The 13,882-nt window shown below is 42.2% G+C and overlaps 2 protein-coding genes across 3 annotated transcripts in view; one reads left to right on the top strand and one right to left on the bottom strand.

Annotated features, from left to right (window-relative positions):
• The window catches only part of LOC107755085 (potassium voltage-gated channel subfamily C member 1-like), a 45,591-nt gene extending 43,686 nt beyond the window's left edge, over positions 1–1,905 (bottom strand). For both annotated transcript variants that reach the window (XM_016571749.1, XM_016571747.1), the window contains exon 1: positions 505–1,905. In XM_016571749.1, coding sequence (XP_016427235.1) covers positions 505–1,074 — 570 coding nt within the window. In that variant the 5' untranslated portion in view covers positions 1,075–1,905. The remainder of the gene's footprint in view (positions 1–504) is intronic.
• A 2,228-nt stretch (positions 1,906–4,133) lies between these two features.
• Positions 4,134–13,882, top strand: part of LOC107755084 (CD81 protein-like) — a 41,769-nt gene continuing 32,020 nt past the window's right edge. The window contains exon 1 of the mRNA XM_016571746.1: positions 4,134–4,334. Coding sequence (XP_016427232.1) covers positions 4,269–4,334 — 66 coding nt within the window. The 5' untranslated portion in view covers positions 4,134–4,268. The remainder of the gene's footprint in view (positions 4,335–13,882) is intronic.

The following is a 13,882-nucleotide window of genomic DNA, read 5'->3' as shown; positions in this document are numbered from 1 at the left end:
TACTTACTGTTCATTTTTGAAAGAAAAGATCATGCCAAACTATTTAGGCAAAATATCTTTTCAAAGAATCTCAGCCTTTTAATACCGCATTTTCTTTTGTCTTGACAGTTGTTCATTATAAAAGATATGTACAGTTTTTATTTTATCTTGGATGTGGCAGACAAAAGTTTTTCCAAGGTTATATGCTTTACTGTTCATTTTTGAAAGAAAAGATCATGCCAAACTATTTAGGCAAAATATCTTTTCAAAGAATCTCAGCCTTTTAATACCGCATTTTCTTTTGTCTTGACAGTTGTTCATTATAAAAGATATGTACAGATAATTTTTATTTTATAATAAATTGTATTTATATTTTTTGTATTAATTGTATTTTAATATCTTTTTTGAGTAGCTCAATTGGACTTTAATATTGGCAGGCTATTCTAATTCAAAGCAACACGTGTTTGGATATATTACAAGCAGTGAACAGCGGGGTTGCCACTTTTAAACTTGTTCATCACTCACCCTTGCATATTTAGAGGAATATGGATCTTCAAAGAGCGCCCAAACACGACGCTGCCAACGTTGGCACAACCCTGCACCTTTTGCGTCAGGTGAGTCGCCTAGGGCCAGGCGTTTAGTCATCTCAAGTTCCTCGTCTCCATCCCCTGGATCACCCAAAACTTCTGTGTCCATATCATCGTTGCCCATTTCAGCTGGCCCTCCGCCGAAACTGTCCAGTGCCTCTTCGGCCTCCCGGTGCTGCCGGTATGTCATCCAGCAGCAGGGCTCCACATCTGTCTCGTCGATGCCCCAGAAGGCCAGCTCTTCCTCATAAAGAGGGCCACAAACATCAGCGGGGCAATGCAACTTGCCAGTCCTATAATAATTGAGAATGTGTGCAAAAACTCCGGGGTGGCGATCAAAGAAAAACTCGTCGATCTGGGCGTCATAGTCAAAGTGACTGTGGGCATCGGGCTCGGCGAGCCAGGCTAAACGAGTGCCGGGGAGAGTGCGCAGCGTGCTGCGGTAGGTCTGGTGTCGAATCCCTCCCACGTTAATCACAACACGGTCTTTCTCGTCGCCCTGGCCCATCTCGTCGCTTAGGCATGTCTCGAGCCCGGGCCAGGCATTACAACGCTGAAAGACCCGGAGGATACATGTGCGCAATTGTTAGGCAACGGAAAAAAGAGAGTGAACTGAATAAACGCAGAAAAACAGGTGCGCAAAGGTAGCTCAACTGCAGGAAACCGCTGCATGAGAGTTTGATGTTCTTGTCAGGTGAATATGGGATTGCCTCCAGATGCCAAGAGAAAATAAGAAATTGCAGACGTTAAATGAATGCAGAGGTTATCATAAATTTACGCTCCGCACCATGAGGTCCAGAGAAGGTGCAAGGCTGATGGCTTGTGGTGCACCGCTGGTGGCAGATGTGTGTGGTACTGAACGGACAGCTCCCTCCTCTCTCCAAAACGAGACACATGCACTCCCCTTATTCCCAGTAGACGCCTCCTCAAATCCGACAAAGTGGAGGGATCGAGGCTCACTGGAACGGTCACATTTTAAGCGTTTTTTCGATGTAGCATCAGTAGTTTTCTTCAAAGCATGTCCAGATGCCCATTATCACACGCAGTTTGTTGACAAACACGACAGACATCACATCTAGAAAATGCTTTGCCACTGGATATACAGCTATATCCTACTCATACAGGAGACGTCAGCTTTGAAGTGGGAGAGGACCGGTCCTTTTAAAAATGTTCTTTTGTCTCCACAATGTTCAGTTTGGCGACGTCCTCCGGTGTTTGTTCGGAAGTGATTGATCGTATCCTCTTTATTTCCACCAAATGAATATTTTCAGTTTCCCTGTCTCTGTCGACCAGTGTGGAGCGAGGTTCGTCATTCCTGCGGAGAGACAACATGAGCCTCCTCTAGAGCCAACCGACGCGCATGCGCAATTGCTGAGTGGATGAGTCGATGCGTGCAGATCAGATACTGGGATGGTTTCAGACAGTGAAAAGCTCTATTCAGAAAGACGTGCAGTATTATTGGTAAGACAAAGGCTGAAAAAGCGCTGCGCCATTCATGCTTTCCCTCAATATGCAGTTTCTGCAGGACTGCATGAGCGCATATGCACTCAGTAGCCTATATAAAAGATAGCCTATTTGCTTTAATGAAAGGCCAGTGAATAAATAATATTAGGTGTAAGACACGGTCAGAAATCAGGGTTTGTGGTGGGGAAAAACTAACATACCAGATATATTTAAATTTGGGGACAAATAAAGCTATATATATATATAAAATCAGCAATTACCGGTATATCAAAACGTAGGGTACTGTTATGTGTGACAATATGACTGGCAAATTATTTTTAAAAAATTCCAGCAGTGCATTTATTTTATTATTTATTTGCAGACAGACTGTGCTTGAAGTTCATTTGATTTTGGTAACAACTGTTGCAGATTGAAATTATGTTTAATTAAAGTATTTGACATAAGTTGTATGAAAATGCCCTTGTATAAGTAAAAAAGACCCTAAAATAAATTATTAAAAACCTAACATCAGCGTGAATCTATATATTTATGTATAAATATGCAGAATGCAGTCTATCAATTGGGAGCTAACCATTAATTACCAGGCCTTGCAATCTTTGGAAAGCATCAAAATAACTTGAAATCATGAAACATTTTTAAAGTGCAGATGTCACTACTGATAATTATGTAATCAATCATTTGATCTAACTTATTAGGAAATCACATTATTGTGATATGTGATATAGTGATATAGTGACCAGGCCTGTTTTCAGTTCACGTTTTGCTGTTTTTTCTTCTAATCGTCATTCTTGACCATTTAAAGGCAGTTTACAGTATGTGCTTCGTCTCAGAAAACACATAATGGGATTTATCCCAAATTATCCTGTTCTGCTGAGGAGGAAAAGCAATTAGGCTTCAAAGGAAAGATAATGTCCACTCACACTGGTGAGTTGTTGGTATATGGTCCCATGGGCATCACCTCCACTGTCAGAAACCCATTAACTCATACAGGGTAGGAATTATCATTGGCAGGCAAAATGTTCAACAACCTCAACATTCATATACTGCTTGTAATATCAATTGAACTAATATCACAAACCTTCGTTATGATATCATAACCTTTATTATGTCATAATAAAAAAGGAATGAAGTCCGATTTCTGCGTTGGATCAAGTAGGATGTCAAAATTAAAAAAGCTCTGAAATTATATTATTGATGAATTTATTATATAAAAATAATTATATGAACATACTATAATATAAATATTCATAATAAACGCAATATTTAACCTTCCTACTGGTCACTATGTTAACTGGTGCTATAGCGAGACTATTAGTGACATCTAGCGGCAGAAAGTCGTTTGACAGCGCAGTACACAGTTGCCGAATTTCATGATGATGATAAAAGATGCATTAATTAATTTATTAATATTTTACATGTAAATAGTCTCCACAAAATGTTCTTTTATATGCGTAAAACATTGCTTCTTGCTGGAAATATTTACAATTAACTGTGGCACTTTGTATATTATCAATATATATAGGCTATTAATGGCATTGTTAAGAGAGTTAGAGTTACTTATTTCACGTGAGAAAATAAAACAGTTTGTCTTGCTCCTTACGAAAAGGTACAGCGCTCCCAGCTTTACTTTTTCTGTTTAAAATCTCTGAAGCTCTGTTTCCTTCACAGCCACAAGGTGGAGACATACACTAATTCTGCATGAATAAAAGGCAAGTAAACATGGCTATTAAAGGCTCATTTTTACCCTTTCCATTGTTTATATTTTCAATCCCACCTGCAACACAGGACATCGATATATAGTTTTTTTTTTTGACGACCCAATACGAATTTATAGGCGGTGTCAGAGGATGCGAGAGAGTTCTTTTGAGCTGTATTGTAAATAATGAGACAGATCAAAATGTTCAGAAATGTTTGGGATAAACCTTTAATTATTTGCGATAGCCTATGTGTGAATTAGGCAGCTAATTTATTTTTGAAGGAGTATGTAATCTTCTCACTACTTAATTAATTATTTTTTTGTACGGTCTCTATGCTGTTATTCGGCCGTGTTTAGGGGTACTCTCTAAAGGGGAGGAAACTGGGTGTTGCCCGATTTTTTTTTTTTTCAAGTCGACTGAATCCAAGCAGCAGCAACACAGACGGAGATTGGAGTTCAGTCTGCGCGAGCGCTGCATAACGGCTGCTTCATCGAGACACTTCTTTAACCGGGTTTAAAAACATCCTCCAGAAACCGACACCATGAGCGTGGAAGGCTGCACGAAATGCATCAAATACTTGCTCTTCTTCTTCAATTTCATCTTCTGGGTAAGTGGGCGTTCATTTTGTGCGATGGTCCTGCGTGTGGCCTGAGAAACCGCCATTGGTTTTCTGTACTAAGATTGTTTAGCCTTGATGTTTTCAGCCGTTATGAACAGGAATTTAACCTGCGCCGCTAAGGACTGAAACGAAGATGGCCCTGTAACTTCTGTTATGACTAATTCACGGCAGATGAAATTGTTTTAAATATAGACGTTTTATGTAGAAGATACTATTATATAATCGCTGAGACAAAACGATAAAAACGGCGCCCAGCTTTTTTCGACCTCACTGCGAAAATAACGGACGAGGGGCGAGGAGTCAAGCAACAAGATTTCATTACAGCTCCCGTCTATTAATACTCCCCACAAAGGCTAGTCTCATGTTTATTACACCCGTCAAACTTACTATTTTCTTTTCCTTATGTTTTTAATTTCACAAAACTTCGCTACTATTAATGCTTTAACATTTCACACTCGGCGACACAATGAAGTAACAAAATAGCGCAGTAATAAATATTTGCGTTGTCTGGTCCCTCCCACTCGCTGTAGTTTGGAATAGAACCTGGAAAAGTGAATGGCAATACAATATTGCACCCAGCCAAACCCCGTTGAGAGTTTTATTTCATCATGCCAGTCATACTAGTCACGTTCCTTCTTTAATTTCAAAGTGGGTTTTCTGGCTCATTTCCTTTTAGGCATTTAAGGTTAACTTACTCTTACTAAACAGTCTAGCTAGATATCAATCATGATGGATTTCTTTAGAAGTGTACAATGTTCCAGTTTATATCTTATCTACAGCACTTTCTAAATTGTTAGTCAAGCATTTACAGTGTCTTCTCAAAATCTGGTTGATTAATCAGGTCTCAATTTTCATTTTACAAATTAGTCTCTTTGTAGGTGATTTCTATACCAAAGAAATAAAAAGAGCATTGTGTAACTGCGTTGATAATTATGTATGAAAGTATCACAGGATGAGTGTTAAATGATAAGTGTTTAAACTAAACTTTTCTTCCCAGAAAGTGCATCATGAACAATATAGTTGCAGTGTTTAAGCCCGTTCACACCAAGAATGATAACTATCGGCGCGTCCGAAATCGTGTAGGCTACTGTCTGAGTACTACGTTGGAATTTGAATTTACTTCACGGCCGTTAAAAAGTATGTTCTATATAGTATGAATATGGGTAGTATGAATGAAATTTGGACGAACTATATCCTCCATGTTGTTACTGTCACATGACCAATCCCAAAGACTATGCTGCGTCCCAATTCGCCTACTTATAGGCCTAATGGTTAGAGAGTCTGACTCGTAACCCAAAGGTTGCGGGTTCGAGTCTCGTACCGGCAGGGATTGTAGGTGGGGGGAGTGAATGTACAGCGCTCTCTTCCACCTTCAATACCACGACTGAGGTGCCCTTGAGCAAGGCACCGAACCCCCAACTGCTCCCCGGGCACTGCAGCAAAAATGGCTGCCCACTGCTCCGGGTGTGTGTTCACGGTGTGTGTGTGCACTTTGGATGGGTTAAATGCAGAGCACTAATTCCAAGTATGGGTCACCATACTTGGCCACATGTCACGTCACTTTAAAAGTATGTACTCATTTTGTGAAGAAAAAGTACATACTTTTGAGTATGTAGCAGAATAGTAGGCAAGCTTTGGGACATAGGCCTATGGACGCTGTGTTGCTTAGTTACGTGCATCCTGTCACCATTTAAACTGCCCTGTCAATCATCTTGTCAAAGTTAACAATATCCATATTTAGTTTAATTTAATTTCCTACCGAATTGGAGAGAAATTAAGAGGCACGTTGATCTGCCAGTCGCGGGTCTATCATGCAGAGAACTCTGCTCATATGTTTACATAATGATGCATTTAAAGTTAATGACCAAACGTATCTTTATAAAAGTTCATAGTGTTGCTGCAGATTAAATCTAACATGGACACATTAAATAAATATTTTTTTCAACAGGTTAGATATTGATTATTTATTACTCAAACCCCTCAAAGTACTCAAAGTATGCGATTTCAGACGCAGCTTATGTCCATAAAGTTTTAATAATCGTTCTAATTCTATGAGATTTGCTAAGTCCACTCCACAGCTTTAACAGTAACAACACAGTGGAACAATATCGCTGGAATAACTTTCATAATGTTTTTTTCCCCCACCCAATATTAAAGTCCTTGAGCATTTAAAGCAGCAGACAACATAACTGAAGCTCACGCTCATAATAATCAAAACCACAGCTATAACGATAACGGCACAGAGGGTCGAAATTGTTCCAATCACTTTCAGAACTATTTTTCCCAGCTGATAAATGCTAAAAACATTGACAGCCATGAGTCCACCTGACTTTAAAGAGCTTGAGCATTTAAAGCATTGGACAACCTATCAACAGTGTGCATTAGAATAAACAGATTGTCCCTTGGTGTGTATGCAAATACAGTTATCTTTGTACTTATCGGTCACGATGTGAACGGCCCGTTAGGCACATTGAGAAACGAAATGTTAAAGCCAATATATGAACCTTGTGATGAAACAAGAAACCAACTTCAACATAAAGCAGAGGCATATTTTCCCGCTGGCTAATGGGTTTAACACCCATGCTGATTTCTCTACAGGCCCAACAGGTGGTGAAACCCCTTATGTGTGAATGAACATGGCAAAACAGCATGATGGCTTCCTACCTTGAGGAATTTTGCTTTGAGAACTGAAACAAAGAGATGGTGGTGGAAAAATACCTATAAAGAGGGTGTTAGATCTAAGAGTCCATTGCCAAGCCCATATGATGAGTTTGACAGTACATTGTGGTTAATGGAGAATGGGTGTGGGGTTTGACAGAAGGTCGGGGCCTTCTACTTCTGAGCCGCATGCATTGACATGCCAAGTATTCTACAACCACCTCACACTGGGTCATGGGTCAAAAATAGAAGCCGCACCTGACTGCTGGCAACAGAAGGGAGAAGTATGAGAAGGGGGCTCTGATTTTAAGACACTTACACAGGCTGATAACTGTGTGTGTGAGATAAGGAGAAGTGTGTGTGGGAGGGCGGATGCTAATTTCGTCATGAATGAATGAATGAATGAATGAATGATGCATTTATATAGCGCTTTATTGTGTATTGTTGTACACCCAAAGCGCTTTACAATCATATGGGGGGTCTCTCCTCAACCACCACCAGTGTGCAGCATCCACTTGGATGCTGCACACTGTCATGTTGCAGGAAATATTAAGAAACATGGTGCTAAATATTTTTTGTATACTCTATCCATGGCATTGGCCTCTACTGGTTTTACCTTGGCAACCAACTTATAAAGGAGGGGAAAAAAATTGTTTATAGCTGATCAAAACCACAGCTATAACGATAACGGCACAGAGGGTCGAAATTGTTCCAATCACTTTCAGAACTATTTTTCCCAGCTGATAAATGCTAAAAACATTGACAGCCATGAGTCCACCTGACTTTAAAGAGCTTGAGCATTTAAAGCATTGGACAACCTATCAACAGTGTGCATTAGAATAAACAGATTGTCCCTTGGTGTGTATGCAAATACAGTTATCTTTGTACTTATCGGTCACGATGTGAACGGCCCGTTAGGCACATTGAGAAACGAAATGTTAAAGCCAATATATGAACCTTGTGATGAAACAAGAAACCAACTTCAACATAAAGCAGAGGCATATTTTCCCGCTGGCTAATGGGTTTAACACCCATGCTGATTTCTCTACAGGCCCAACAGGTGGTGAAACCCCTTATGTGTGAATGAACATGGCAAAACAGCATGATGGCTTCCTACCTTGAGGAATTTTGCTTTGAGAACTGAAACAAAGAGATGGTGGTGGAAAAATACCTATAAAGAGGGTGTTAGATCTAAGAGTCCATTGCCAAGCCCATATGATGAGTTTGACAGTACATTGTGGTTAATGGAGAATGGGTGTGGGGTTTGACAGAAGGTCGGGGCCTTCTACTTCTGAGCCGCATGCATTGACATGCCAAGTATTCTACAACCACCTCACACTGGGTCATGGGTCAAAAATAGAAGCCGCACCTGACTGCTGGCAACAGAAGGGAGAAGTATGAGAAGGGGGCTCTGATTTTAAGACACTTACACAGGCTGATAACTGTGTGTGTGAGATAAGGAGAAGTGTGTGTGGGAGGGCGGATGCTAATTTCGTCATGAATGAATGAATGAATGAATGAATGATGCATTTATATAGCGCTTTATTGTGTATTGTTGTACACCCAAAGCGCTTTACAATCATATGGGGGGTCTCTCCTCAACCACCACCAGTGTGCAGCATCCACTTGGATGCTGCACACTGTCATGTTGCAGGAAATATTAAGAAACATGGTGCTAAATATTTTTCGTATACTCTATCCATGGCATTGGCCTCTACTGGTTTTACCTTGGCAACCAACTTATAAAGGAGGGGGAAAAAATTGTTTATAGCTGGCGTCCTGTGATGAGTAATCTAGAAATATAGTAAATTGTAATAAAGAAAAAATATTTAATAAATCAACTACTACTAGTCAAGTCAAGCTGATCAGAGGAATGCTTTATGGTCCATAGTTACATAGCTTTATGTACAGTGTTTCCCTTAGGTTTACGGCTTTGGGGGGGAGGAGGTTCTGTTTTTTTTCCGTTTAAATTTTTCTTGACTCCTTTTTAATGGTTAAATTACATTTTATTAATTACATGTCGAATTAATTAAAATCATGAAACTTAAACAATTTAACATCAATGTATCAAAAGTTTAACAAAAATTACATGTTTAGGGCCCTATGAAATGTTTGATTTTTTTCCAACCTTATGTTTTATTGTTACCAAATTCTGTTTTTGCATTATTTGAAAGCATAAAAACATGTTTCATTTATTCTTAAATAAAATAAATAATTTTTATTTAAATAATAAATAATATTTAATATTTAAATAATATAATGGCAGGGGAAACACTGATGTATGTTTTTAGGGCCACTATATGGCTAATAAGCAAAATGATTACTAAAACTAACGATGTATGGTTTATTAATATGGTCTTTGGCTGTGTATAGTAATTATTCCTAGTAAATGGATAGTTTACATGGACTTGCTGTTGCTGGTAATACAGTACATACATGCACATTTCAGCAATCAGCCTCATGCATTTGAGGAAGTGTCTGTTGTTCTGAAATAATTGCCTTCTCATTACTTCTACTTAGGCTATTATTATAATTCAGAATAATTATATTTGTGTATGTGCACAAACCTTGTGACTGTCTTCTATTATTCTTTCCCTCAGGGTCACACTTCCTTCCCTATCAGGAAGGTAATTCTCAAAATATTGATGTTTTGCTCTGCAGAAATCCAGTAAAACACTTGGGTAAAATAAAATAAAAAACACTGTTGACCAGACTGCAGATCATTAAAGCATGAGATCTAGATCACTGACATGTAATTAGTTAAAAAAAAAATCTTATGTTCTTGGTGTTCCCTGAAAACACGTGCTACAGCTGATAGACTTCGGTTTTATCATGTAATCAAGTTTAAACCAGTAAAACCCCATTTTTGTACGTTTGTGGTGATGATGATAATTAAATAGTTAAATTAATTAAATAGTTGAGTACAAAAAGCAAAAGTGTTTATCTTAAAGTCTTAAAGTGACCATAAAATAAAAATGGACATTTTTAATGGAATGCAGTTTATTATAAATAATTTATCTGTGCACATCTGTTATTATTTTTTTCTCAGAAAAATAATGTGCCAGTCTTCTCGCAACAACATTATGTACATTGCCATGAGGTCTGGGCAGTAAGGTTGTCCAATCATTTCACTCCAAGAACCTGTCACTCACATGAAATAATTTAAGTAGTTAGCAAGCTATCCAATTATTTCCCAGTAGATAAAATCAAATCCCATCCATTTTTTTTCTCGTTGAGAAGCCGTTTCACTTAGATAAAAGTCACAATAGAAAATAAAAGATCGCAATTGCAGTTTCATGCCAACTTAGGATTAGCTATTTGCACTCTGCTAAAGTGTTTTTTTAGCTTGCTGTTCATACAACAGTTTTAACCTGTATTCTTTAATCACCAAGCATTTTGTGATTGTCAGTACTGCAATGATTGATTAGTCACTGTCCATGCCTTTTCTGTATAAATAGGCCATTTATTGTTTTTAAAATTCACAATAAAATGACAAAAAAAAGAGTTGTAATTCAACCAGTAAAAGTTTTTATGAGCATACTCAGCTTTTATTTAAAAGCATTAAAGCATGGATTTCCATATTATTGCCTGTAATAGCTTGTAATAGGGCCAAATATCCTGTATGACAAATAGATTATTATTAAATTAATCCTTGTGTTTGGCTCTGCAAAATAAATTGCATTTCCTGCTTTTTCCTACATAAATTCAGTTAAAGTATGGAAACTGAGAAGGGAGAATGCCCCCAGATCGCCCCACAAAAATTATGGCTTATTCTGGTTATAACTCCCCCTGACACCTCTGGTCAACTGGAAACTCTGGTGTTTAGGGGAATCTCTGTTTACTCAGATATTCCCGAACTCATTGTGAGTGAATGTATGTAATGTGGAATCCACTGAGGACAGGTTGCTTGAAGTGACAGAGCTTCTCCAAGAACCATCATTTCAAAACCTCTCCCTTTGGCTGGCCCTCTGTGTACTCAGTTGCTAAGCAGCAGGCTGCCTGAGCTCTGGAATGGGTCTATCTGTCCTTTGGAGAGAGTGAGAAAGACAGAAAGAGAAATGGAAGGAACTCTTTCTCTCATTCTTTTACCCTCTGTGGAAAAGGGTTTTCTCCCCTGTGTTTAGCTGGAGAGAAAGTTCCTTTTTCAGAAATTGTTTATGGATAAACAGCCTCACACAATATCCAGCATGCTAATGCACAAGTTTAGGCAAATTAAAGGATTAGTTCCCTTTCAGTCAGTTGCATTCGACGTTACGTCAGAGTGACTGACGAATTGGGATCTTCGCTAGAGAGACCAATCACCTTAGAGTGTTAACAAAACAAGCCAATAAGTGTTGGCGTGTGATCTTTGCGTCGCGCACCCCGCCCCGCAGTGCGGGTATATAAGGAGCGCGCGAGCAGACGCACATTCAGCGTTTCGCTTCGGAGCCGAGTCTTTCAGCTGGTCTGGTTACCGAGCATTGTGTCTGCAAGACAGCATCACAAGTGTTGGTGATACGGCGCGTCAGCGGAGGTTGCTGTTGCTGTTTTGGACGGCGTGCTGCAGCTCCTCAAACTGCGGTCGCGCTGCGACCTCTCCTGGGCGCTTCAACACTTTTCTAAAAGAGCAAATCTAAAAGAGCTCCACGAGTGACGCGGTGTCTTTTTAAAGATGGCTTTCCACTCGTGTGTTTCTGGGTGTGGGCAGATGACAGGATGTCGATCACTGCATCGGGGGACGAGCTAGGCTCTGGAGATGAGGATTTGGCTGCGCTGCCTCCGTCAGGAAGGGTGGCGTTGCCCGAGTCAGATCCAGAGCTGACTGCTATGCTTTCCCGGGCCGCCGAGAGCGTCGGGTTGCAATGGAAACCACCTCCATCTCCCGAACGCTCGAGGTTGGATGATTGGTTCCTGGGGGTGTCGCAGGCCAATCGTCGGCAGCCACCTCCGGTTCCTTTCTTTCCGGAAGTGCATGAAGAGGTTACCAAATCTTGGAGGGCACCTTTTTCGGCCCGAAACAGAGCTGGTGCTTCTTCCGTCCTCACTGCCCTCGATGGCGGGGCGGCTAAGGGGTATGTGGAGATCCCCCCAGTCGAGCGCGCTATTGCGATGCAGCTCTGCCCGCAAAGCGCCGCCGCCTGGCGGGGTAATCCGCGCCTCCCGTCCAGGGTCCGGGCGACGAAGGTCACAGCGCGGTCCCTCGGTCAGGCGATGTCCACCCTGGTGGTCCAGGAACGACACCTATGGCTGAACCTGGCAGATATGAGGGAGGCCGACAAACATAGTTTTCTGGACTCCCCGATCTCCCAGGCTGGCCTCGTTGGCGATGCGGTGGAGAGCTTCGCCCAGCAGTTCTCCGCCGCACAGAAGCAGACGGAGGCGATTAGGCACATCCTGCCCCAGCGGCCCGCTGCTGTCATCACCCCGCCGCCGGCTATGGCTGAACCTGGCAGATATGAGGGAGGCCGACAAACATAGTTTTCTGGACTCCCCGATCTCCCAGGCTGGCCTCGTTGGCGATGCGGTGGAGAGCTTCGCCCAGCAGTTCTCCGCCGCACAGAAGCAGACGGAGGCGATTAGGCACATCCTGCCCCAGCGGCCCGCTGCTGTCATCCCCCCGCCGCCGGCTGCAGTCCCTCCGCCCGCTCGTCGCCGAGGGCGCCCTCCTACTGCCTCCACCTCCGCTCCAGCTCGGCCTCAACAGTAGCCTTCACACCGGCCACAGCGTGGAGCTGGCAGCAGGAAAGAGGCGCAGCCTGTCTCTGGCCCTGCCCGGCCCGTAAAGCGCCAGGGCAAGCGGCGTCCCTGAGACGAGCGACCCGGAGACTCTGGATCCTGCTCTTCAGCAGGGCTCTACAGTGCGACCATTTCAGTCGCATTTGCGAATGAAAACTACTGCGTGCGACTATGAAACTTTTTTGAGGAGCACCAGTGCGACTGACCAGATCATCATCATACTTGTGATTGTGATCGCTCAGGGGAGCTTCAAAGCTTTCTACGTGTTTTTGCAGCGTTGAGTAATGTATCACAGACATATCTCATGAATCCTTTCATAAGCAAAGTGTAGACAGGGTGTAAATAAGAGAAAGAATTTGACAAAAGATGACATACTTTTAATAAAGTTAGAGGAGTCAAATATCACCTCATAATGGGAAGGCTACTTTTTGATAACATTTTGGATAATTGTTTAGAAGGTGCTCCTAAAATGTTGAACGTGCTCCTACATTTTTTAAGTTAGGAGCACAAGTGCTCCTAAAATGAAAAGTAAGCGTAGAGCCCTGTTCAGGAGGTGGTGAAGGCACCACTCCTTCACCCGGAGGAGGGCCGGGTGGAGAATCTTTTGTTCCCTTTTTGTTTTGTTCCGCCTCTGGCTCCCCAGCCAGTGGTACCCAAACATTCAACAAAAGAGCAGTTTCCTATTTCTCCGGGTCTGAAGAGGGCAAGGCTGGCGGTGTGCAAGACACGGCCTCGACACTCCTTTCGACACTCCTTTCGCCAGCGGGCAGCAGGGCCCAGCTCGACGACACTGTGCCTCCTCACACGCCCCCTGCCCAACCGTGGAACCAGGTAAGTGTTGCACCGCGCACTCAGACCCCACTCCGGGACGCTTTGCCTTCTGGGTTGGGTCCCTGCGCTCCACCTCACTGCCCCACTGCGGGTACGTCGGTGGTTCCCCTAGTTCCGCTTGTTCGGGTCCTGGGGGCCTGGCTAGCGCTCCCCAGACCGTCTCGCTGGCTCACGAGAACCATCAGACTCGGCTATGCGATTCAGTTCGCCCGGCGTCCTCCCAAGTACAGGGGCATTCGGTTCACCTCTGTGCCGAGCAAGGATGCTCCCATCTTGCGAGCGGAAATCGCAGTCCTACTGGTGAAGGACGCGATAGAGCCGGTCCCTCCAGC

Source organism: Sinocyclocheilus rhinocerous, unplaced genomic scaffold, assembly GCF_001515625.1.
Source record: "Sinocyclocheilus rhinocerous isolate Xijiao unplaced genomic scaffold, SAMN03320098_v1.1 scaffold591, whole genome shotgun sequence".
NCBI classification, from domain to species: domain Eukaryota; kingdom Metazoa; phylum Chordata; class Actinopteri; order Cypriniformes; family Cyprinidae; genus Sinocyclocheilus; species Sinocyclocheilus rhinocerous.
This window is presented reverse-complemented; position numbering and strand designations above follow the sequence as displayed.